Source organism: Pteronotus mesoamericanus, unplaced genomic scaffold (assembly GCF_021234165.1).
Source record: "Pteronotus mesoamericanus isolate MK-2021 breed Mesoamerican mustached bat unplaced genomic scaffold, CSHL_Meso_final contig_90, whole genome shotgun sequence".
NCBI classification, from domain to species: domain Eukaryota; kingdom Metazoa; phylum Chordata; class Mammalia; order Chiroptera; family Mormoopidae; genus Pteronotus; species Pteronotus mesoamericanus.
The window spans coordinates 16,875,833-16,899,253 of NW_026555277.1; the positions used below are offsets into that span (position 1 = coordinate 16,875,833).

General features: G+C 35.3%; 2 protein-coding genes across 5 annotated transcripts in view; one reads left to right on the forward strand and one right to left on the reverse strand.

Annotated features, from left to right (window-relative positions):
- METTL21A (methyltransferase 21A, HSPA lysine) overlaps nucleotides 1-1,916 on the forward strand; it is a 54,144-nt gene extending 52,228 nt beyond the window's left edge. The window contains exon 5 of one of the 2 annotated variants that reach the window (XM_054585754.1): nucleotides 1,586-1,916. In XM_054585754.1, coding sequence (XP_054441729.1) covers nucleotides 1,586-1,654 — 69 coding nt within the window. In that variant the 3' untranslated portion in view covers nucleotides 1,655-1,916. The remainder of the gene's footprint in view (nucleotides 1-1,585) is intronic. The other variant, XM_054585755.1, reaches the window with a different exon arrangement.
- The window catches only part of CREB1 (cAMP responsive element binding protein 1), a 59,557-nt gene extending 36,401 nt beyond the window's left edge, over nucleotides 1-23,156 (reverse strand). For all 3 annotated transcript variants that reach the window (XR_008530180.1, XM_054585750.1, XM_054585749.1), the window contains exons 1-2: nucleotides 22,927-23,156; nucleotides 4,153-4,274 (exon numbers count right to left, since the gene is read on the reverse strand). Coding sequence is in view for 2 of the 3 variants with exons in the window: in XM_054585750.1 (XP_054441725.1) it covers nucleotides 4,153-4,266 (114 nt within the window). In the remaining variant the exon portion in view is untranslated. The remainder of the gene's footprint in view (nucleotides 1-4,152; nucleotides 4,275-22,926) is intronic.
- Between the last annotated feature and the right edge of the window lie 265 nt (nucleotides 23,157-23,421).

The following is a 23,421-nucleotide window of genomic DNA, read 5'->3' on the forward strand; positions in this document are numbered from 1 at the left end:
TCCCCGTATTTCATGTATGGGTAATGACTGGGAGACTATGTTATCAATTGTAACAGAGAACACAAGAAGGAAGACCTTTTGGGTGGTTGGGGTGGTGGTGGAAGATGACAGAACTGATTTGACATCTGAATTTGCAGACATTTAGCAAGCAGTTAAAGATCCCTATTAGGGTAGAAGTTAAAACCATAAGCTTTCCATCTTTGGACAATTAATCACTATTTAATCACTTTCTTGCTGGCCACTATAAATCTTGTTTAGTTTTACTGGTTCTCAAAATGTGATCCGTGGACTACACCTCCGTTTAGAGTCACATAGGGTTACATAGAGTTACACCCAAAGACACTTTTCCCTACACTGAACCACAACCTTAAGTTATTCAGAGTATTTCATCTCAATTCCATAAAAAAGCTCTTCCAATATGTGAAGCAATCAGTATGTCCTTTCTGAGTATTCTCTAGGGTGAATATTACATGCTAACTCAATGAATAATCCCCTTTTACCCTGATCATTCTACATAATGACTCTTCTCATTATAAGTTTATAAAATACAGATACACAAAAATAAGATAAAAATCACTTATATTCCTACCACTCAGAGCTAATTACTTTTAATATTTTTGCTTTAGATCTAGGTGTTTTTAAAGGTACAAATATACACCCAAGTTTTAAAACTCATTATCATGCAATCTAATTTATCTTTCAAATCAATTCTAAATACCTTTCCATTCTATTAACAGTCTTCTTTGTTTTAATGGAGGCATAATAGTAAAAATTATAATTTATTCGATAAACTCATTACTGCATATTTAGGTTGTCAAATTTGGATACTTCAAGAAGTTAAAACTATCATCCTTTTATCCAATTCTTTAGTTAAGTCCATAAAAATTTATATTCTCATAATCAAAACCAACATTTTTTACTCAAAAAAATCTGTGTAAATTAAAAGTAAATTAAGACATCTCATCATCGTTTTAGATTTTTTTCTTTAAACATTTAGTTTTCCTATTTATTAAATCACAATGATCTTGGATTTGACAATTTTATTCTATTTCTCTAGTTATTAAAGATTGACAATAGACCTGACCGGTGTGGCTCAGGTGGTTGAGCGTTGTCCCTCAAAGCGAAAGGTCGCCAGTTTAGTTCCTGGTCAGAGCACATTCCTGGGTTGCGGGCCTGGTCCCCAGTTGGGGTGTGTGCTGCAACCCATTGATGTTTCTCTCCCTCTCTTCCTCCCTCCCTTTCCCCTTCTCTCTAAGAATAAATAAATAAATTCTTTAAAAAAAGACTAACAATAAAAAACAGTAGGTATCAGAATTATGAGAGGAAATTATATCAAAATGTATGATGTACATGTTAAGAACATGGATGAACAAGTGAAAAAAACTCTGTAATTAAGGAAAGAAACAAAAAAATATATACAAATAGAAATGAGTTTTCCTAAAACTCAAATATGCCATTCTGCTTTTAGAAGCCTTAAGTGTAGAGGACTGCTTAGTAAGAATGACATACTGCACATGAATATATAATTGTGTTACTTTCCTGAATCTCCAATTAAACTTCATGAAACTGATTTTGTTTTTTACAGGCATATTCATGGAAGCATAGAAGAATGGGAAAGAGTAAGAATTTTGGAGGCTGGAAATCAGACAAATGAATGGTATTAACTTTGGAAGACCTCAGAAAGCCATCCAAGAGGAGGAGGCAGGGAAAGCGTGATTTGCACCACAAAATCCTCCTGTGGCCCAGGATCTAAGAAACCCTGGAAGGTGGGCAGCTGAAAACAAGGAAGGCCATTTCAGAAGCAATGGGATCCTCTCCTCAGCTCCCTGTGGGGAGGACAACTAATGTGTCTCCTGTGCTGACAGAGAAGTAGAGATTTATTTTCTGGATAGAGGGTCTCCCTTGACTTGCGCTAACACCAAGGATTTGCTGAAGGTGGGGTACTAAACCTTTGTTGTCTTCTCGCTTGGCTCCCAGGCCTTTACTGTACAATCCGGGTAATAGTAAAGCTTTTTCTGGGGAACCTGACAAACACCAATGGCCAGAAGAAAAACTTAGAAGAATCTGCCACACTGAACCTAAGTGAAGCTCACAACTCGTAATGTTAGACCCCAAATGTATCCACACAGCTTTTTGGTCCCCAACTTCTACATCTGAGCAGACAGCCACTAGTTATTGAGGAAAGCTTCTAATATGAGAGATGGAGACCAGAACAAACAGAAGGGGGAAAAAGTGATAGAGGAGAATCTATATGGGGAGGAGAAAATGTAAAGCAAAACAAAAAACAAAAACAAAAAACCCCTAATTAATATTCTCCTATAAGAGAAAATATTGCCCTTGTGAAATATAAACAGGATGCTATTAAAACACAAAAGGATTATTCAGAGAACAAAAGGAACCCTTAGAAACATGACAGAATAAAAATTTTAACACATGGGTTGGAACGTGAATTTGAGGAAATCTCTTAGAAAAGAGAACAAAAAGACAGAGATTAAAAAACAGGAAAGAAGAGATGAGAAAATTAGATAAACAGTCCTATAGGTATAACACCTGTATCACAAGGATCCTAGAGAAAAAAGAGAAAAAAAATTGCCAACCAAATAATTTAAAGGAATTGTCCAGAAGTAAAAACACGAGTTTCCACTATAAAAGGGCCCACTGAATACAAAGGACAATGGATGAAAATTATCCAAATCAAGGTCCTAATAAGTCGATAATGAGATAATGAAGCAGTATAGTCAAGACGAGATTTTTTATAAGATACCAGAGATACAAAATAAGAAAGTATTTAGTCTTTCAAACAGCAACACTGGCCTTCAAAATTTGAAAGAAAAATGGTTTCTTTATGAAGAATTCTTTATTCAAACTTGCTCAAGAAACCACTGGAGAATGTGTTTTACTATCTAAAGAACACAAACCTCTCAAGAGAAAGTCAGTAGGGGGGAGGAATTTCCAGAATGATATTATATAGCAGACTTATATAGTATCAAATGGACATCCGGACCAGAGAGAATAGTGTGACCCAAGAGAAAGATACGTTGAAGGTTGTCACCGTCAAGATCCTCATTGGTGTTGTAAATTCTCACTAGAGGACCAAATGCTTGGATGAGCCCAGATTCTTATCTGTTTATGCTTTCCTTGACCAAGAATGATGAAGTCTGGCTCTCCCACTTTGTTCCTGCACCTGCCTCACCGAGTACATTAACTTCATCCCTAAGGGTCTTCTGTTCCTAACAGCTGGAAGTGAGCCTTGGTGATCTTAGGAGAAATCAGAGCAGCCCACTCCTTCTGCTGGACTACAGTTCTGCTGGAGGTCCAGTTTTTGGCCCACACTTTAGCTCAGTGTGGTAACTATCTGTGGTTAGCCCTCTATTTGCCAAGACCCTATTCTTGCTCAGTGACTCCTCCGGGAGAGCTTTAAAACTCTTTGGAAAGCTGATACTCGACATTCCAGAGCCTCTGCTAGGATTACTTTCTCCTGGGAACCTTTACCTGAAAGAGGCAAAATCATACTTTTACCTAGCAGGTTTATGCCTGCTATTTGGTTTTTATATTAACCACCTTTCTCATATATATTCAGATAGTTAATAAAATATTTGAGGAAAAATATAACATACAAGAAAAAAGGAAGAGAATATAACCTTAGATATAGAATGTTTCAAAGACAAAATGAAAGAATTATGAATTACATTTGAAATATACAGAAAACAGAAACTATCACCCTTGAAATGTACTTGTGTGTCAATTAATGTACTTATCCTATTTTTTTGGTTTAAGCACATGTAAACTTAGCTTTTCAGGTTATCTGCATTTCCATGTCCCAAAATAAATGTGGTATGAAAAAAATTATATAGTTTTCTTCCCTTAAGAGATACAATCAATCTACCCATCAGTTAAAATGTCATCAGTTTTGAATCATGTTGCTACAAATAGTGTATCAGTGTTTAACAATACATTTTTTTGTGTTATATTACTGAATACTGTCATTTCTAAAATTAGGCTAATACTAACTAAAATACTGATATTCTAAGAATGTCTCTGCTCATTCTACGTATATCTCTGTAAAACAAAAAAAAAACCCTAAATTCTCTGGCCTAAAACATAATCCTCTTGGAAGAGATGCAACTCGGAGTCTCTCCATGTATTTTATACCTGGGCTAATGTGGCAATCTGTGGCTGGGCTTGAACTGTCATTTGTTGGTTTTCAGCTTCTGTTACAGCTGCATCTCCACTCTGCTGGTTCTCTGCTCCAGATTCCATGGTCATTTAGTCACCTACAATAATATGGAAGAGTGTTACAAGCACTACAGTGCTTTGTGCTTTTGTGACTTTAAAGGCAAATTTCACATTATATATGTATATGTGGTGGTTAGGTTAGCAAATGCACTCAGAAATCTATTTAAAATACAATGTAGTTCAATTATAACAAAACTTGTCCAAATTTGCTGAGCTGTAAAAGTTTTAGTGCCTTCAAAAAAGAAGAAACTTTTTCCCTTGCCATTTCTTCACAATGAGGTACTCTATCTAGATCCAAGAAGGTATTCATTCTTCTCTTCCATGAATCTCCCCTACAAACAAGGGGAGCAGGAGTGACAGCAAAGTTGTAATTTCTTCAAACTGTATCAATTAGGTATAAAGAAAGGACAGAGTAGAAATGAGCTGATGACATCATCTATGACATACTGGCTTCACAGTACATCCTCTAAAGGTATTCCCTATTATAGGGAGGAAACAGAAAAATTATAAGATACTTCCACAGGAAATTACTGGAGGTAGGACAAAATCAGCACATGTCTCAAGAGCTCAGGCTGCAGGGTATCAAGAAAGAAAGGTAGGATAATTATCCACAGAGCCAAATTAGAGGTTCCAGTCACTGAAAACATTAGTGCTCTGATTCTTCCTCTCCCTATGTATAGTATGCAACACTGTGTTCACACACACAAAGAAATTTTAAATTTTAAATTGCAAAGTTGTGGGTAATGTAATTAAGGTTAAACTTTTTTATTTTTGGACCCTTCTCGCATCTCTGGGCCACAATGGAAGAAGAAGAGCTGTCTTGGGCCACACATTAAATACACAAACACTAACGAAAACAAACAAACAAAAAAATCTCATAATGTCTTAAGTAAATTTATGATTTTGTGTTGGGCTGCATGTGGCTGGCAGGCCATGGGTTGGACACCCCTGGCTTAGTATATTTTTTGGATAATCTGGCACTGGATGGCAGCAAAATTAAATGGAAGGCAAATCTTAGCAACAGCTACACATGAAGGTTAGAGAAATTTCTGATAACTGGGGAAGCTACCATGTGTAAAGCATTCACAATGAAAGGGATTACTTCTTACTTGTATACTACTGTTATCAGTCAGTGCTTAGCATATTACCTGTCAAACATGGATTTATTAATAGTAAGGATTACCCACAGTGATTCCGTAAATAACACAAAACCCCAAATGCTTTTCCAGAATTTATTCCATTTATTTTATAACTCTAAAAATAATCAAAATTGTCATTGTTCCTTATGTGATTACCACATCCCAGCAGAATGTATCACATACCAGTACATTTTGCCATCATTTACAGGGTTCTATTAAAAAGTGTTTTACAAGTGTCAGTTAAAAATGAAAATAAAAATATCTCTGGAAATGAATATAGTTTAGAAATACAGAATCCATGAAACAGATAACAAAGGAAAATGTCAACAACTACATAATTATTTAAAACATTTATGTGGCAAAAGGCATTAAGACAAGTGCACAGGGAGAAAATATCTACCACATATAATTAACACAATAACATCCATAATACAGCGAAAGTACTCTTCAATAAGAAATCTTATTGAACTATTACTGACTAGTTCACAAAGATTTGTTCAAGGAAATTTTTTATAATAGCAAAAAACTAGAAACAAGTATCCATCATTACGAGAACCATTAAGGAAATTACAGCAGTAAAAAAGAAAGATGTCTATAATGTAATAACACATAAAGCTTTCCAAGACAGAGTGAAATGATGAGCCATGGAACATACTATAAAATAGATCCCTTGCTTAGGTTAAAAACAAGTAAACCAAATTGTTGCAAAGCTGTATACATGGAAAAAGATATAGGAAGTTATGTACTAAACTGTAAGATATAGGAAGTTATGTACTAAACTGTAAGTGTAGCTATAAATAGAGGGAGATTTAGTAGACGTGTATAGAATAATGACTTTCACCTCTTTTTATATATTTTAGTATTACTGTTTTATTCCCATGAGCAATATCAGGATTACCTGTACAATGTAAAAAATTTTAATACCAGAAGTCATGGATAACATTTTGAAACTATGAACCAAAAACTGTGTTTCAGTCATGATTCTGAGATACCTGTTAACAAAAAATTTATAAATACCAGATACTTTTTACACATTATTATTTTTGTTTAAACTTTGCCTAATTGTTTACATTTCCAAAGAGTAACTATTTTTAAAAATTATCAAACAACTTTGATTATCATTTATGATAATGTATTAAGTTGTTTATACTTACAATCTATGCTCTTTTAAACTAAAAAATTTAAGAAAGATATCAAAAATAATAGAAGGCAACAGAAACAAAAGACAAGTTATGTACCCCAAATGTTGTGCATACTTCTGGTCTGAAGAAAATGGATGTGAAAATATAAAACCTAACTTTAGTAACCATAGGTAAATGAATCCATTTGAGAACAATACTGAGTCAAACCAAGAGCAGAAATCCCTTTACTTTTCTACTCTTTCTCCCCAGTCATCATGTTAATGAAATGGAAGATAAATACAACTTATCATCATAATACCTCCTTTGTAGACACAGTATATGCAACCATTTTTAAAATACTTTATTTATAGCCACAATTTTCTAAACTAAGCTGCCGCTTAGTTTTACTCCACCTTTCAATTAAATGCAATCTAAGCACAGATTTTATACATATATATATAGTTTTATCTTAACATATCTGGGTTACTTAACTTTTTTGACATTTAAGACATAGGGTATCATTACAACTTTTGTTTTAGAAACTATGACTGTATTTTAATAAAGGAACAAAGCCATTACCTAACATAATTATAGCTGCATTCAAGACAGAAATGTGACTTGCATCCTTCTTCCCTCCCCAACTAGATAATATTCTTTCTTTTAAAAACAAATTTTGGGCCTGGTTGGTGTGGCTCAGTGGATTAAGCGCAGGCCTTCAAACCAAAAGGTCGCCGATGGTTTGATTCCCAGTCAGAGAACATGCTTAGGTTGTGGGCAAGGTCCCTGGCTGGTGGCATGTGTATCTCTCACACACTGATATTTCTCTCTCTTTCTCCCTCCCTTTCCCTAAATAAATAAATAAATAAATAAATAAATAAATAAATAAAAATAAAATAGAGTGACATTTACAATAAATAGGATCCTCCATGTAAACTGCCAGTATTTTATATCGTCATCATTTTATTCAGGCAGACTACCAATCTTTTTTTAGAGGAGGGAATAGCCTTCTTTTTATACTCTTAGCTTGAGTAGATACCAATCACTGGGGTACCATACAAATACTGTCTTTCATCAGAAAATTCAGACCTTTCTCAAAAATGGAGGTGAGAATCATTTTAAAAAGAACCACCTGTATCTGTCCTGGCTGGTGTGGCTCAGTGGATTGAGCACTGGCCTGAAACCAAAGGGTCACTGGTTCAATTCCCAGGCAAGAGTACATGTCTGGCTGTGGGCAAGGTCCCCAGCTGGGGATGTGCAAGAGTCAACCAAGTGATGTATCTTGATATATCTCTTACACATTGAAGTTCTTCTACCCCTCTGTCTCCCTCCCTTCCCCTCTCTCTAAAAAGTAAGCAAAATCTCTTTTAAAAAGTTTTAAAAATAAATTAGAAAAAAAGAACAACTTGTATCAGATGAGAAACTCACTCATCGCCCAACTAAAATAGACCCTATTCTTTGGTTTTCACCCAGAAGGTACTAAAATAGCAATATCCCAACTAGACTAAACTAGTACCTGAAGTAGTGCATTAATTATGGACTTTGAAAACTTTTGTTCTTTTTGTTTATATCTTCAGGTACAGAGAGAAGAGATGCTATGGTATCGTGTGTACCATCTTCATTTTTCTATTAACCCAGCAGCAGTCTAGCCAGCAGTGCCGTACCCAGACACAGGGTTAATTACAGAGCCAAAATGTAGGTTTCCAAAGCTGTTTAAAGAAAGGAGAGTCCTACTTAATTTATTACACAAATCAATGCTTTCTGGTTGTAAAACAAAAGCAAAAAAGGACTGAATGATACTATAAAGTAAGAAAAAGACCATGGCCATAAGAACTCAGAGAAAATGGTGTATAAATAATGGGCCTGGAACATTAGAAACAGATTGGATCTTAGAAATCACTGAAAATCTAGTATTAGCTTGACAGTTTTCTGATTCTTGTTCTTCCAGTAATTATGAATTTTAAAAGTTATTTGGGTTCAATATTTAAGATGTGGGGATTTTCACAGTTTATCCTTAAAAATTAGCATAATCCTTTGGAAAATAATTTATAACAAATAGTGTTATACTTAAGACAAACAAAAAACTTTAAACCAACTCAGAAAGATACGTATCATGCTATAATGATCTGTGTTCTACTTATGAAAAATAAAGCGCGAAGTGATTCTGTAGTATTATTCATCCAATCTTAAGAGAAATAATGAATGCTGCTTTAAGTAGTTGAGAAAGGGAATTCTGGATCTGTCACCAAGTAGTTGTTGGACAAATGAAACTTTTTGTGTTTTAATTTCTTCATCTGTAATATGGGGGATGGATTAAAATGTTTTAAATGCTCTGATCCTAGGAACTGACACAACAAGGCGTATGTACACACACACATAATCATGCAGGCCCTTTAATATTGTATTTTAGTAAAGGAAGTATTTCTCATATATATGATAAAAGACGATTGACTAAGACTAGGTCATCAAGCTTCTCCAATGTGGGCAAATACAGTATTACCACTCATTTACATACATAAAATCTTGATAATGCAACACAACTGGAGAGTTTTTTACTCTTTGTATTGCTCTCGTCCTAGTTGTTATAGTTATTAAAAAGTTTAATAGTCCCTTTTATTAATTTCCAAAGATAAAGAAATTTCTTTCAATCTTAGAAATCTTCAAGGTAATAGCCCCTTTTATTAATTTCCAAAGATAAAGAAATTTCTTTCAATCTTAGAAATCTTCAAGGAACTTATCTGAGTAGGGCTATATCACTTTTGTACCCTTTACACCGTAAGATAGTAGATACCTAAAAGTTTAAAGTGTAGCTTAGATAAACATCCAAATATTGAACAAGTACCTCCCTGACATTTAAAAGAAGAGGATTATGTTCTGCAAAAAAGTGAGAGAATTCCAAAGAGGCACTGGGGATGAATACAGTACTAATAAATGAGAGGGAAAAGGAAAATCTTTTTGATAAGAAAATCACAGAAAAAAGGCGGAAATTATGGTAGATCTTTAGAGAGATGACTCTGTCATTGGCTGGTGTCAGGTTTTGTATAGAGGCAAAGAGAAAAGAATCATAATAGAAAATGGTAACTCCAAAGCAATCAGCAATTAATAAAAAATATAAGAATGGTGACTTTTAAGATAAGTACTGGGTTCAGGATTTTTATAGTGCAATGGATTTTACTTCTACTCTATATAGCAATATATTGTGAGGGAATTCACAAGTGAATAATTCACTTTTTTACAACCAACAATATCTTCAATTTGAATCATTTACAGTATATTTGTATTACAATATCATATCTGAGTACTTATATATCGGGCATTGTTCAAATTACTGGGGATAAAGGAATAAACAAAACAAAAATGTAAAAACTGCCTTTGTGAGCTTAATTTCTAGTGTGTAGGAGCAGGGTAGGAAAGTAAACAAGTAAAACATAAAACAGATTAGAGGTGCCTGCAATGGCTTAGTGGATTGAGTGCTGGCCTGCAAACCAAAAGGTGGCTGGTTCAATTCCCAGTCAGGGGACAGGACTGGGTTTTGGGCCAAGCCCTCTGTAGGGGGCATATAAGAGGCAACCACACTTTGGTGTTTCTCTCCCTCTTTTTTCCCCTCCCTTCCTCTCTAAAAAATAAAATAAAATCTTAAAAAAAAATGAAATGCATAACAAATCAGATGGGAAGTGCTGTGGAAAAAAATTAAGCTGCGAAGGATGTTTGAAGGATTTTTAATATTCTAAAAGCTGACCAGTGAAACCTTTATTAATTTAAAAAAAGCATTTAAATTCTATACACAACTATACACCAGGTCAGGGACAAATTGCTGGCAGCACTGTTTCCATATCTTTCTGCCTCTATCAAGTTAACTAAAGCTAATCAAACAAGAAAGCAAGCTCGTATCGTCAGTTTTGCTAACAATAAGCAAAAGGAAAGAATGCTACAGATCTTCGCTTTGTTCTTTTTCCTAAAACATTTTGACCTTTAGAAAAGCAGTGCCACAGTCCTTATAATCCTAAACATTCTAGTTTGAGTTTATGAAAAAAAGACCCATCTCCCCAAGAGCCTAGTCTACTTTTTAATCCCTTGTATGTATGACTAAATTAATCCCATATAGGATGACGGAAGTGTTCAGAGAAATGAACTGTTGAGCATTTTGATTCTGAAGAAATAATGCAGTCATAACTAACAATATATAAATGTATTCTGACTTTTTAAAATGCAAATGACCTCAATTACAAGTGAGGGAAAAAACCTTCCTCTGCACCCCACATTAAGTAAATTCCTCTTGCACTTTTACCAATCCAAAAGTCCAAGGATTTAAGGAAATCACCTAAGCAGAACTTTAAAGTCTCCAGGGTAACCATCTCAAAAGGCACATTACTTTAAAACTAAACTATTTTGTCACACTCAAACGTATTACCAAAAATATCTTGCAGAAGTATACCTAGAAACATCTTAACAATACATAATACTTTCTACATAGTTATTTGGTACTTATTATTTAGTTTTTAGGATATAACTGTTTGAAAACCTTGCTAACACATTCTTAACACCTTCAACATGTCTTGATTACTTTTCTAAAGTGTTAAGATTAATTTATTAAAGAAAGTGGTAAAACGTTCAGGTACTACACAACAGACTTTCCAGGAATCAGTAACTATGTCGGCACTGCCTCTTTCCCTTTACTTTTATTTCCAGTACAATTTTTTTTTTTTTTGGTGGTTAGCCTTGAGTACTTGTCATTTATCTTTATCATATGTCCAATTTATAGCAGAACTGAGATGTATGCAACCAATAATGGAAATTTAATAATGCTCCAGGTTTCTGATGCTAATAATAGTCTTTTGGTATTAAATACAGCCTATCTTCACTGAAATTAGATAAAGTGCACATTCAAATGTTATTATTTGTATACATACATATCACTATGTATATAAATTTACACACACCCCTCTCAATTCAACACACATAGTAACTCCAACTACAAAAACTTTATTATACTGATCACACCTTAACAAAATGAAGTTATATACATTTTTGGGGAAACAGCAAAAAGAAAAAGGGGCAATGTGATAAATTCTGACAGTTTTCAAAAATAGTTTTCTATATGCACTTACCAAGCTCTTTCTCTCTTAATTAGAGAACAAATCCATACCTCAGCCTGTAGTTTAGATATCAGAGAAAGGTAAGAAAAGTTACATATAAAATGTGATTTCTTGTGATTTCAATTGATGAGCTTTAATCATTTAGAAGACAAATCTGAAAATGTGTTTATACATATATTTTTTAATTCTTTTTATTAACAGTAAATACCAGTATAACCAAACCACTGCTACCAATAAAAGAAGGCAGCATACAGCAAAGGAGAATCTTTTCAATGTTAGTTAATAAAATTAATTACCTGATTTATTTGTGGATCAAACTCAAAAGAAACTGCTTTAAGTTCAATATATAAATTTTATAATTTATTAGTTTGTGATTACCAGCATATTTGAATGTTATTTTTAATAAATCAAGTTATTTTTAAATGTATAGCATGCACTGTGAGAAAGATACTATCCCCTCAAAGTGAATTAGGAAAATGTTATTTGATTTATAGAAATGTACTGCAAGATTTATGGCAGCCATACTAGAATATGTGACTAATTCTATAGTACCTTTCAATAAAAAACTTCAGTACTTTCTTAAGTCAAAGCTATTATTTTAATTATTTTAAGTATTGGCAAATTGTATATGCTTTGTTTTCCTTCAGGTAAGACTACCCATGGCTCTAAAGTTAAGTCTTCATGTATCTTGGTAACCAAGAGACAAAAACTGTTGCTTAGCAAAGCAGCAACCAAGACTATGCATTATTTTAGATTATTTTATCCCAACTCTTCCTTTCTTTCCCTGGGGTCCACACGATATTATGTTTCCAGATTTTTATACCTTAAGCCTTTCAAAGTAGTGACCCTACATAACTTCTATATATGAAGTTCTACTAAATGGATTTTGGGGGCTGAAATGTTTTCCAAGAAATAAAGGATTATATACCTCCTACATAGCTACTTTTAGAAAAGCAATTTTTGTGTTGACTAAAGAGTGAAACTGCCTACAAATTTTAAGTTGTGCTTCATAAACTAACTCAATGTTGAAATTATAAGGACCCACAGAAGTTGTGCGTAGAGTTAAGTATTTATAGCATACTGTTCCATTTACTCAACAAAACCCAAGAGACTATTCAAAAATCACTATTCAAATGGAAATAAATATCCAAGTGTTTTTGAAAAATAAGTTTGTAAAATCAACATTTATTATTTTGACAGTTGTTTTGAACTAAATTTGAAAAACTATTCTTAGTGATTTACAAATTAGACATGGAAGAGTGAAAATTCAGTTTTCCTTGAACGAATCAGCATATTATAGTAGGAATCATAAGACAGAAATTCTGATTTTAGCTCTGACTTCACAAAGAACTAGGGATCTTAAAATATTTATAAGAACGTTCAGGGCTCTACCACACAGCTTCCAAAATTATAAAAAGTGAAGAATTCTTTGTATTTGGCAATGGGACTACATGGACTATTAAGCAACATGCTAATCATTTTAACTATGTTTTGCTTACTAGAAAAAGCCCAAGTATTCATGGCACCAAGGATATTTGGGGACTATATTTAAAACTTAGCTGTGGTTAATCTATAAAGATGATAAATGACACTCAGACAAGAGCAAAAGGCTCACTTCAAATTTAGGAATCTTTATTTTTAAACCTGAAAAAGTCAGCATCAAGCCCAACCTTTCAGGTAGATGTACGAATTTTTTTTTTTTTTTTACCAACCAGGTAGTGATTCTGGTAAGGTCATTCTGATTAATACAAGCTCATGCTATTTCTCAGAGATATGAAGTGTTAGTAAAGTGTTAAAGTTAATAAAAATTCAAAGTATGAAAACTTTTTAAGCAATGGAAAATGAAACTAATTTCCTTTGCTTTAAAAAAATAAATCTGTAATTTCAATATGTTTTAATTGTCTAAAGTTTGTATGTCCACTTCCTTTAATATGTGCAACTCCAGAAGAGCACTGTTTTTAATGCTGCCTTTTAAATTTGTGGTCCTGCAAGAGGGAATCATTCATTAAACAAATAATTTTCTGTGCCGATGATACAAGTGTTCTAAAAGAACTATGGGAACTGAAAAAAAGCAGACAAGAATCTTTCTCTCAATGAGCTTATAAGCTAATAATAAATAAAATACAGGGTGGAACAAAAGTAGGTTTATAGTTCTGAGTACACAAAAGTTTATTCTGTATTATTATTTATTAATTATTATATTATTTTCCATACAAATAACTGTACACCTACTTTTATCCCACTCTGTATTATATGTGAAAAATTGGCAAGTACAACCAATTTACCTATAAATTCCTCCAAACATGTATTTAATAACAATGATTTTAAAATCATAAACTATTTTGAAATGATAGGAATACAACAAATTATGGAAAAAAAGAAAAGCATAAACTGACCATTTATGGTAATCTTCCCAATGATGCAGCCTGAGTACTAATTAATAAAATCAATATATTTTTTCAAGACATGGCTAGAATAACTTCCTCCAAGTGAATTTTATAAACCAAAACTACTATTGTTTAGAAATAAAATTTCTAGTAACCATAAATAGAGCTAGAGCTTTGAAAATTTTCTTCACAAAGAGACTGTGCTACAAAAATGATGAAAGCTATGCTTTTACTGTTATTTCTTGCCCAGGAAAAAGGCTCTATTGGCAAGTAAATTATTAAAATTCTCCAGGGCTCAGTTTAGTTACCTGTACCAAAAAAAAAAAAAAAAAAAAAAAAGAAAAGAAAAAAGAAAATAAAGGAGTTACTACTCTCCTCATGGTAAAGATCTGGATCTGTAAAGTGTGGATTCCCCAAATATAGTAGTTTGAGTCATAAACTACACCCACACAAGCAACTTAATAAATTCTCTCATAACAAATAATTCTCAAAATATAGCACTTAAGTTTAATAACTTAAAAGTTATTTCTTGATTTTTATCTTTGCTTTTTTTCATCAGTTACTCCAAATAAGGGATCTGGACACAGAATAAAGGGAAGTCCAGAGGAGGCATGGTGTAAGTCAAAATATGCATTAGTTATTTTTCACTGAATAATGGTGTCCTGTTTCCCTGGGCTTTCAGGGGTATTTAGAAAATGTTTGTAATAATTAAATAAGAAGTTACAATGTCCAAGATTCAGACACCAAAAGCACAAGCAACAAACAAAAAAAATATGTGAACTGGAAATCATCAACATTAAATACTTCTGTGCCTCAAAGCGCACCATTAAAAAAGTGAAATGACCAACCAATCAATAGAGACCATGACCCTAACCACCACCCTAACTCCCTTAGTCCCCTACACGACTCATCCCATAGAAGCCATCAGGGAGCCATGTCTTTGACCATGAGCTCACCTGTGATTCTGGATATGGCACATTTCCTTAATCAGTAAACCTTTATTTTCTTGGCTGGGAAAAAAAAGTGAAAAGACAACCCACAGAATGAAAGGAAAATTTTAAAATCATGTATCTTGTATCTAGAATAAAAAGAACTACAACTCAATAAAAAACTAACTCAATTTAAAAATGGGCCAAGGATCCAAACAGACATTTCTTAAAAGGAAGATACACAAATGGCCCATAAATACATGAAAAGATGACAGTGTCATTATTCATTAAGAAAATGCAAATCAAAACCACAATGAGATACCACTTTTCACCCACTAAGACAGCTATAGTGAAAAATAATAGCAGGTGTTGGTGAGGATATGGAGAAATTAGAACCCACATACACTGCTGGTGGGAATATAAAAAGGCACAATAGCTTTGGCCAACAGTCTAGCAGTTCCTTAAATGGTTAAACATAGTTACCATACAATTCAACTCCTAAGTATATACCCAGGAGAAATAAAAACATTTGCAATAAATGAAATGTTCATGGAAATTTTGTTCATAATAGCCAAAAAGTCCTAATGTCCATGAATTTATTGATAAAACGTTGTGTATCCATAAAATGGAATATTATTTAACAATATACAGAAATGAAACTGCTACAAACTACAACTTGAACTTTGAAAGCATTACGCTAAGTTAAAAAAAGCTTACCACAATGAAAAACTTATTGTATAATTCCATTTATATGCAATGACCAGAGTAAGTAAATCTACAGAGAAAACAGATTTAGTGGTTGCCAGGGGCTAGGGGTATGGTGAGATTGAGGGGCGATGGCTACCAGATGCTGGGTTTCTCTGGGTGGTAATGAGAGTGTCCTAAAACTGACAGATGCACAACTTTGTGAACATGCTAATAACCGCTGAATTGCACATCTGAAATTGGTAGATTGTATGGCATGTGAACATTTCAATAAAGCTGCTAAAAAAAGAATCTATGATGTTCAATTTTTCAACTGCAGTATAATTTACCATGAAGGAGAGAGGATTACGAGTCAGGGAATCTATGTTTTAGCCCAATTTATGTCATTCCTGTTTATATTTTTCCTCCTCTTACATGAAATTTAAAACTTCCTGCCTCACAATCGGGGTTCCTCATAATGGGGATTTGTAGTAAATGTAATACTTTCTTCACCAACTTGTGAGCATATTAGCTTCGCTCTATTTCCATGTCTTCATTTTTATTGTCCATACCACTGCCTAGAGAGAATGCACACCCTTTTATCTCCCCCTATTCAAGTTCTTCAGTATTCAATTTAAGTTCTTCTCACAAAACTTGGCCTCACTAAATTGCCTCTTTAAGCTCATACAGCCCTTCAACCCAACAGTGAAAGCTGATATTCTGCCATGTATAAATCACTCTCACACTATTCTCATCATCTCCACTACACCATGAGTTCCTTGAGAGTGGGAGCCACATAATCAGGATCTAGTATTTATAGCAACTAAAACAATCCTTCATTTAATATCTATTAAAATACTTAACTGAATAAAATTTATGATTTTTTAACCAACTATAAAAATATCTAGGTTGATAAGTGCCAGTAAGTAAAACCTAGGTATTACTATTACTGGTCAAAGCAAAAAATAAAACTGCTGACACTATAAAAAGAATAATACCCTTTTAAGAGTACAAAGTCAGAACAAGCACTAATTTTTACTTCAATAATAAAAAGACAAGATACTTTTCAGTCTCCTACTCCCAATCACTTATACAAATACAGATAACCCTAAAAAATAATGGCTACTCGGCTTTGGCTAAACTACATTTTTAGCTACATCTATACTGTCATGTAAATATAACCAGAAACTTACACACAAATAACTAGCTCATTAGGAGTACACTTAAAATTAAAGAAATATTAATATTAGAGAACATTCACTAATGTTTGGTAAAGACATAATTACTGTTGGCATAAGTTAACTTTTAGACTCTTCCTACACTCCTACCCAGGGCATTACTTGCCTGTTTTAACTTCTGCTTAATTCTTCTCCAACTAAATCTCAGTTTTCACTTCTCTTTCTTTTTTGGGGGGGGGGGCGGGAGGGGACCCTCAACATCAATTTCTTACATTCCAAACCTTTGCCCCTTGTTAGAGTCTTCTGGGATCCTAGGTTAATACAGCAGCAGGAAGAAAATTCATATGTCCTTTTCATCTTTGTTCAGACAGTCCATCTTAAATATGATAAATTCCTTTACTACCTTATCTCAACTCTGAGAAAAAGCAACTCAGGCATTTCAAAGTTTTTCAAGAAGTACTCCTTTTTTTTCTTTTAAACTTGAGATTCCTGTTTAGCCTCAAGATTCTAGGCTCAAGAATAGATTAAATATATAAGGTAATTTCTCATCACTGGAGATATAAAATACTGTCTTTTACTTTTCCACTGGGATAAACATCAGAATATAAATGATTAATCTTTTTTCCTTTTCTTTTTGGTAACCTAATAGACAGGTGAACAAAACTCTGGGTAAAATGTAACAAAACATCTTCACAGGGCCATGTCTGGCAGAGCTAAGGAGAAGGCGGCAAAACCAAACAGGACAGGAGACAAGGGTGTGTATATATTACTGGGAAAGAAGCATTCTGATTAAGAAAAACAAATGGCTATTCTTATCTAAGTTTCAACTACGTCTCAAAATCCTATATTTACAGGTATGACAGTGTAGATTAAGTTTAAAACCATGCTTTCTTTTATGACTTCAGAAATTTGACCAGGGCTAACCTCTACATAATGACTGATTTAGCATATGTATTAAGTAGCAGAGGAAAACAAACAGCCATTTTCACATTATCAGTTTGTTACTTTAGTTCATTACCTTTACCTGCCCCCACAAAAGGCAATCCACTGGTTCCGTGATGAGAAATCATTTAATTCCCTGGTAGTGTACAGATATGTTCCAGAAGAAAAATGTTCTGCCTTTACAAACTTTAATTATCTATTCCCCCCAAATCTGTAAAAAGTGCTTTCTAAACATTTCAGTCACTGAGCAGGGAACCACCCCCCCCGCACATATTAGTATTTTATATGAAATACTAGTAAATCCTCAAAATAATAGTAAGGTGATATTTTAACATTAAAAACGTTAAGACATGTAACTGTCAACTAGAGCATACAAAGAATGAGATACACCAAGAGAGCTTCAATTCTTGATTTGTTTTTTTGATAGCGAGCTTATCTATGCCTCTGCTGCTGGGTTATTAGCTATCATTTTCTTTACAAGTTAAATCAATTTAAAAAATTTATAGCAGGTGCATTTTAAAGATAAATACACTAATAGCGTGTTTATTTAAAATGGTTAAATGCTGTTTAGAAGAGCCAAAAAAGAGAGAGACACTGAAACTTATTTTGTGCTCTAGCTGAAGTATTACCTGGCCCAGCTGGTTGACCAAGCACTTCTGGCGAGGGGATGGTGGGGACAGGATCCTCTAAGCAGTCAAGTCTCAATACAGAATCATGTTGGTGGGACTCACTATTTATTTAGGTATCCAATATAAAACTCACTGATAGTTACACTAAAAAAATTAGAAAGTCACCAAAGATTAAGTTAGTAACTGTGTGAAAAATAAACACAGGAGGAAAGCTAGTATATTAACCAGCATTATTGGATATCATAGTCCATGAAAACAGTCTGCTTTAAAAAAAAAAAAGAACTGAATTACGTGAGATGTTCTTTCTCATTTAGAGTAAAAAACTATTGACACTTTTTTTGGCTGAAACAGTTATAGGAGGAGGTAGTAGACTCTTTAGGATTATAAGAACCTCAATAAGAGTTCAATTCAGACTAAATTCACTTTAATAGTTAACTCTTACACAGCCTACTTGTCTTTTCATGCACTAAAGCTGTACTGAGGCAGTTCAAATCACAATTTCCTGTTACAAACTGCTATTTTTTATCAAGTGAAATCTCTTTTATTTAAAGAAATAAAGGCATGTCAGATTCCTTCAGTTAAAGGGGTCACGGAAGACCTTAAAATAAATCAGCTCACTAACTGGTTAATAAATACAGGTATACCTATAAAGATGAAATGCCTCATAATTTTTTTTAAAAAAAAGATGCTCTTTATGTACTGATACAAAATAATTGCTAAACAATACTAAGTGAAAAAAAAAGGAAGATATATGATAGTGTATATAGTATGTTACGATCTGTATAAAAAGGGGGGAAGACTACATACATATTTACTTGTGTATGGATGGAATGAATACCTTTGAAAGGATTAAGAAATTAGCAACACCAGGATGACTGGGGTAGGAGATGACACATATGCACACTACTTTTTCTACATATTTATGGTTTGAATTATGACTCATCTGAATTATTAAAAAATAAAATTGGAAATATAAAACTGTAATATTTTTCTTTTCCATTATTTCACCAAGTGTGATCTCTCCTTTGCTTTATTGTGAATATATTCTGCCTTATTAGATGTGGCACCCTCAACTTCCTTCAGGACAGAAATAAGACAGTGTCATCATCTTTGGATTTACTGCAACTTCTGCTCCAGTGTATTAAACACAGTATATTAGTTATGAATAATTTTAAAATAGTAAACATTTGTTAAGTATTTGTGAAACGCCTGGCATTTAATATGCATTAACTTATTTAAACAGTTTACATGCGTTAACTTATTTAACCCCACATTTCTATGAGGTGGATATTGTACATTTATAACCAAGCAAATTGAAGTCTGGAGAAGAAACCTGCCCAATGTCCCACAGCTAGGAAGTTAAAATAAAGCTTAAAAATGAGTACCTATCACTGAGTCCCTAAGGAGGTACTTTATCTCATGACCCTATCAAGTAGGGGGTACTATTCTAATTTAACAAATAAGGAAACTGAGGCTAAGGAAGATTTTAAGAAAATTCTGGTAATTCACAAATTTCCCTGAGGGTAGGCACCTGACAGTAATGCCAGCAGGGATTCCAAACCTAATGCTCTCTCCACTAAGTACATCCTGTCACAGTAAACACTGAATATTTGAATCACCACAAATTGTTGCCTCAAGTAACGCTGTAGTAGAAATAAGTTCACATGAGTAAGGAAAGAAAAAATCCTTGCCTTTTTCCATTCTCTGTCTATATCCTTACATTCAGATTTGAGCTCTAACTATTCAATAAAAAGGTCACCATGGGGAGTGACACTGTACATCAAGAAAGACACTCATAAAACTGTCACAGGCTACTACAGACAAATGTATATAACTGTATCTATTAAGGTATCTCTGGATTAAATAAAATTGTAAATTTCAGTGATACATTGTAAGCATTAAGTTACTAGAAAATTTTTTCTACTGTGGAAGAGGAAAAAGATTTTAAATTGAGGTGAAGTGGGAAATACATACAGGGTGGGGCAAAAGTAGGTTTACAGATGTATGTGAAACAACTTATTTGTTATTATTTGTTAATTTATTGTATTATTTTCCTTATGACTAACTATAAACCTACTTTTGCCCCACCCTGTACTTGGTTTTACTATAACCATACTATACTCCAAAAAACAAAACCCAATGTCTTAGAATGAGACAAGATAAAGCTATTCTTCTGTGAACAAAAACTTTCATTTATCAGATCTAATCAAGAGAATAAATTTTAGAAAACAGAAAAAGGAAGGCGTCTTTTGTGAATCAGGTTTCTAAATTTCATTGCATTCTTATGTGGGGGGAAAAAAATCATTCAACAGGGGTACTACAGAGCTTTAAATCCCGTAAAATGTTTCAACATTTTTCAGTCAATTTGTTTCAAAGATTCATTAACTTTCTGAATACATGTGTCCATGAAAGAAACTTCAAGCAGATTTAACTGTAATTTTTACTGATCCCTGAGAGGGGATGGAGGTACAATTTAGTATCATGCTTCAGGTGAATGTTCAAATATCTATGACTATAAAAGTTGACAAGTTTCATCTGGAATTGCTGGAAATTACAGATTATGAATTTATAAATAAGGTTTAAATGATATTTTGGTACTTAAGAATCCATCAGGAAACTTTTTAAAAAACTTCACAAAGTAATAGTTATTGTCCTATAATCTCTGTAAGGGGAAAAAATGGACTCAACTGATGCTGGCTTGCAAAAATCTTTCTTATGAAAAAACAGTAATTTATAGCATCATCAGTACTGTATTTTTCTCAATGTTTCGCAATAAAATCACCTTCCCAATCCTTATGGAAAAACTCTCTTTATTCCATCTTCTTAAGTTTTTTTTATCAGTGACAAACTACTAATGTAATTTTTTAAAGACTTGCAACATAATAAAATGGGTTTTGGAAAAGTGATTTGGCTACAGAAAAATAAGACAGTGCTTCTATTGCCAATCAGTATTTATTCCTAACCAGAAACCTTGTAATGTATTAACCACAATTCTATCATAGTGTGACAGACCAAGTATTTTTAAAACAAATAATCCGTTCGTCTTTTGCACCACCTAAAAATAGCTGTTTTGGCTTTACTTTTAAATCAGGAAATAAACAGTGAGTGTAAAAGATTTCAGTAGCTAGCAACCAAAATTATCTTTTATACTAAGCCTTTATAAGGCAGAACTGATGTAAGTTAAGGCCAGAATGAAATTCTAGCTTAAGAAGGTAGAAGGTATTGCAAACTTAAATAGGTCATATTGCAGGTTTCTTTAAAATTTTTTATTTTTATCTTTAATGTGTCAATGACTTTAGTGTTGTGCCTTTTCCTGATAGGCAAAGAAAAATAAGCCTTGTGGCTTAAATTATTGTCTGTCTCAGCCTGGGGTTACCACCGTATTAAAGACAAATAATGGATATTTTTAAATGACGATTTTTAGAAATTAGTATTAATCAACATGTTTAAGTTTAAACAGAAATAGGTGGGAAATATGGTAGGAGGTGGGGTGGAGAGATCCAGAGGACCGACACGCCGTTGGCATGGTTGGCAAAAATACATAAGAAGTGATGTAAAGCAAAGTACATCGAGTTATAAACGAAGTGTTTCATAATGATAGATTTCAAGTGATTACCTTATTGAAAAGGGTTAAAAGCGAAACTGTTTTCAAACACCAGCTTCCCTTTTACAAGATCCCAACAGTTTTAAAGTTATTACAAATATGTTTTTCTTAACACCATCTTCCTCCCCCAAAAAGAATGCATTTCCATGACTACTGACTTTGAAAAAAAAAGAGGGTGAGGGAAAGTCAAAATTATCTAAAAATGCACAAGCCCTCACTATTTCAACTACGGCGAAAAAAACGGTGTTTTCCCCAATGGAGTAGGAGCGAGGGAAAGGGCGTGAATAAAATACAGCACGAGAAGAAACCTTTGGTTTCGAACTTTATTGCACAAAGAGAGCATAGAAGAGTAGGTCAGACGTTGCCGCGCTTCTCCTCGCGAAGCGGGCAGGGCAGACACGGAGGCTACCGGGAAGGCAGGCACCTTCACCTCCTCTGCCCTCAACAGTCGCCTCCTTCCTCCTCCACCCCCCGCGGGCACCCCGGCGGCGCTGCCCAGGAGGACGGCCGGGCCGGGGGCGAGGCAGGCGGCGGGGGCGGCGCGGGGGGCAGCAGCGCCAGGCCAGATCGGGCCGGGCGGGCGGCCTCCCCCGGGGCGGCTCCCGGTTCCCGGCTCCGCGCCCGGCCCGATCCGGCGGCGGCGGCGGGAACGCGGGCGCCAGCTCGCCGCGGCCGGCCGCCCGCACACAACCCCGGTCCCGGCTCCCACCCCGCCCGCTGCCCGCCGCCCCCCGCCATGAGCGCCGCCGCTGGCTGCAGGCAGAGTGGCTGCCGCCCCGGCCGCCGCTGGCTCCAGTCCGCCGCCATTATTCTTTGTTCGCTGCGAGCGGCGGCGATGTTGTGGGGCTCGGGCGGAGGCTCCATCTTTACCGCGGCCCCTCCTGCGATGGGAAGGCCCCGAGCGCGGGTGTCCGGCGCCTCCCCGTCCCCCCTCCGTCCCCCCGGCTCTCTCCGGCTCCTGCCTCCTCCTCCTGCTCCTCTTACCGGTGGTACAAGCTCCTCCGTCACTGCTTTCGTTCGCGGCCCGGATCTCGCTGGAGTTTTATTCTCTCCCCCACGTAACACACCGCGTCAAACTACACCTCCGCCGCGTCACTCACCAACACTCCGCTTCTCCCAGCCGCCCGGGCCACAGGCAGCAGCAGCCGCCGCGGACTGAGGAGCCGCAGCCAGGGAGCCAGCCAGCGCCGCCCAGTGCCGAGTGCGCAACGGCCGCGCACGGAAACAGCCGAGTTCAGCCCGGAGGAGCTCGGAGCGGCCCCGCCCTCGCGCTGGAGGCGGAACTTGCCGAAGTTCTCCGGGTTCCTTCGGCCGAGGCGGAGAGGTTTCGCCGGGAGTGGGAAGGGGAAGGTGGGCTGGAACCCGCCAGGGGCGGCGTGATATAACCCCCACCGCGGCGTTCTGTTGAAGAAAACCCGGCTGCGGAAACTTGAAGGAGGAAGTGGGGTTCGCGTGTGGCCGGGTGGGGAATTCCCGAGG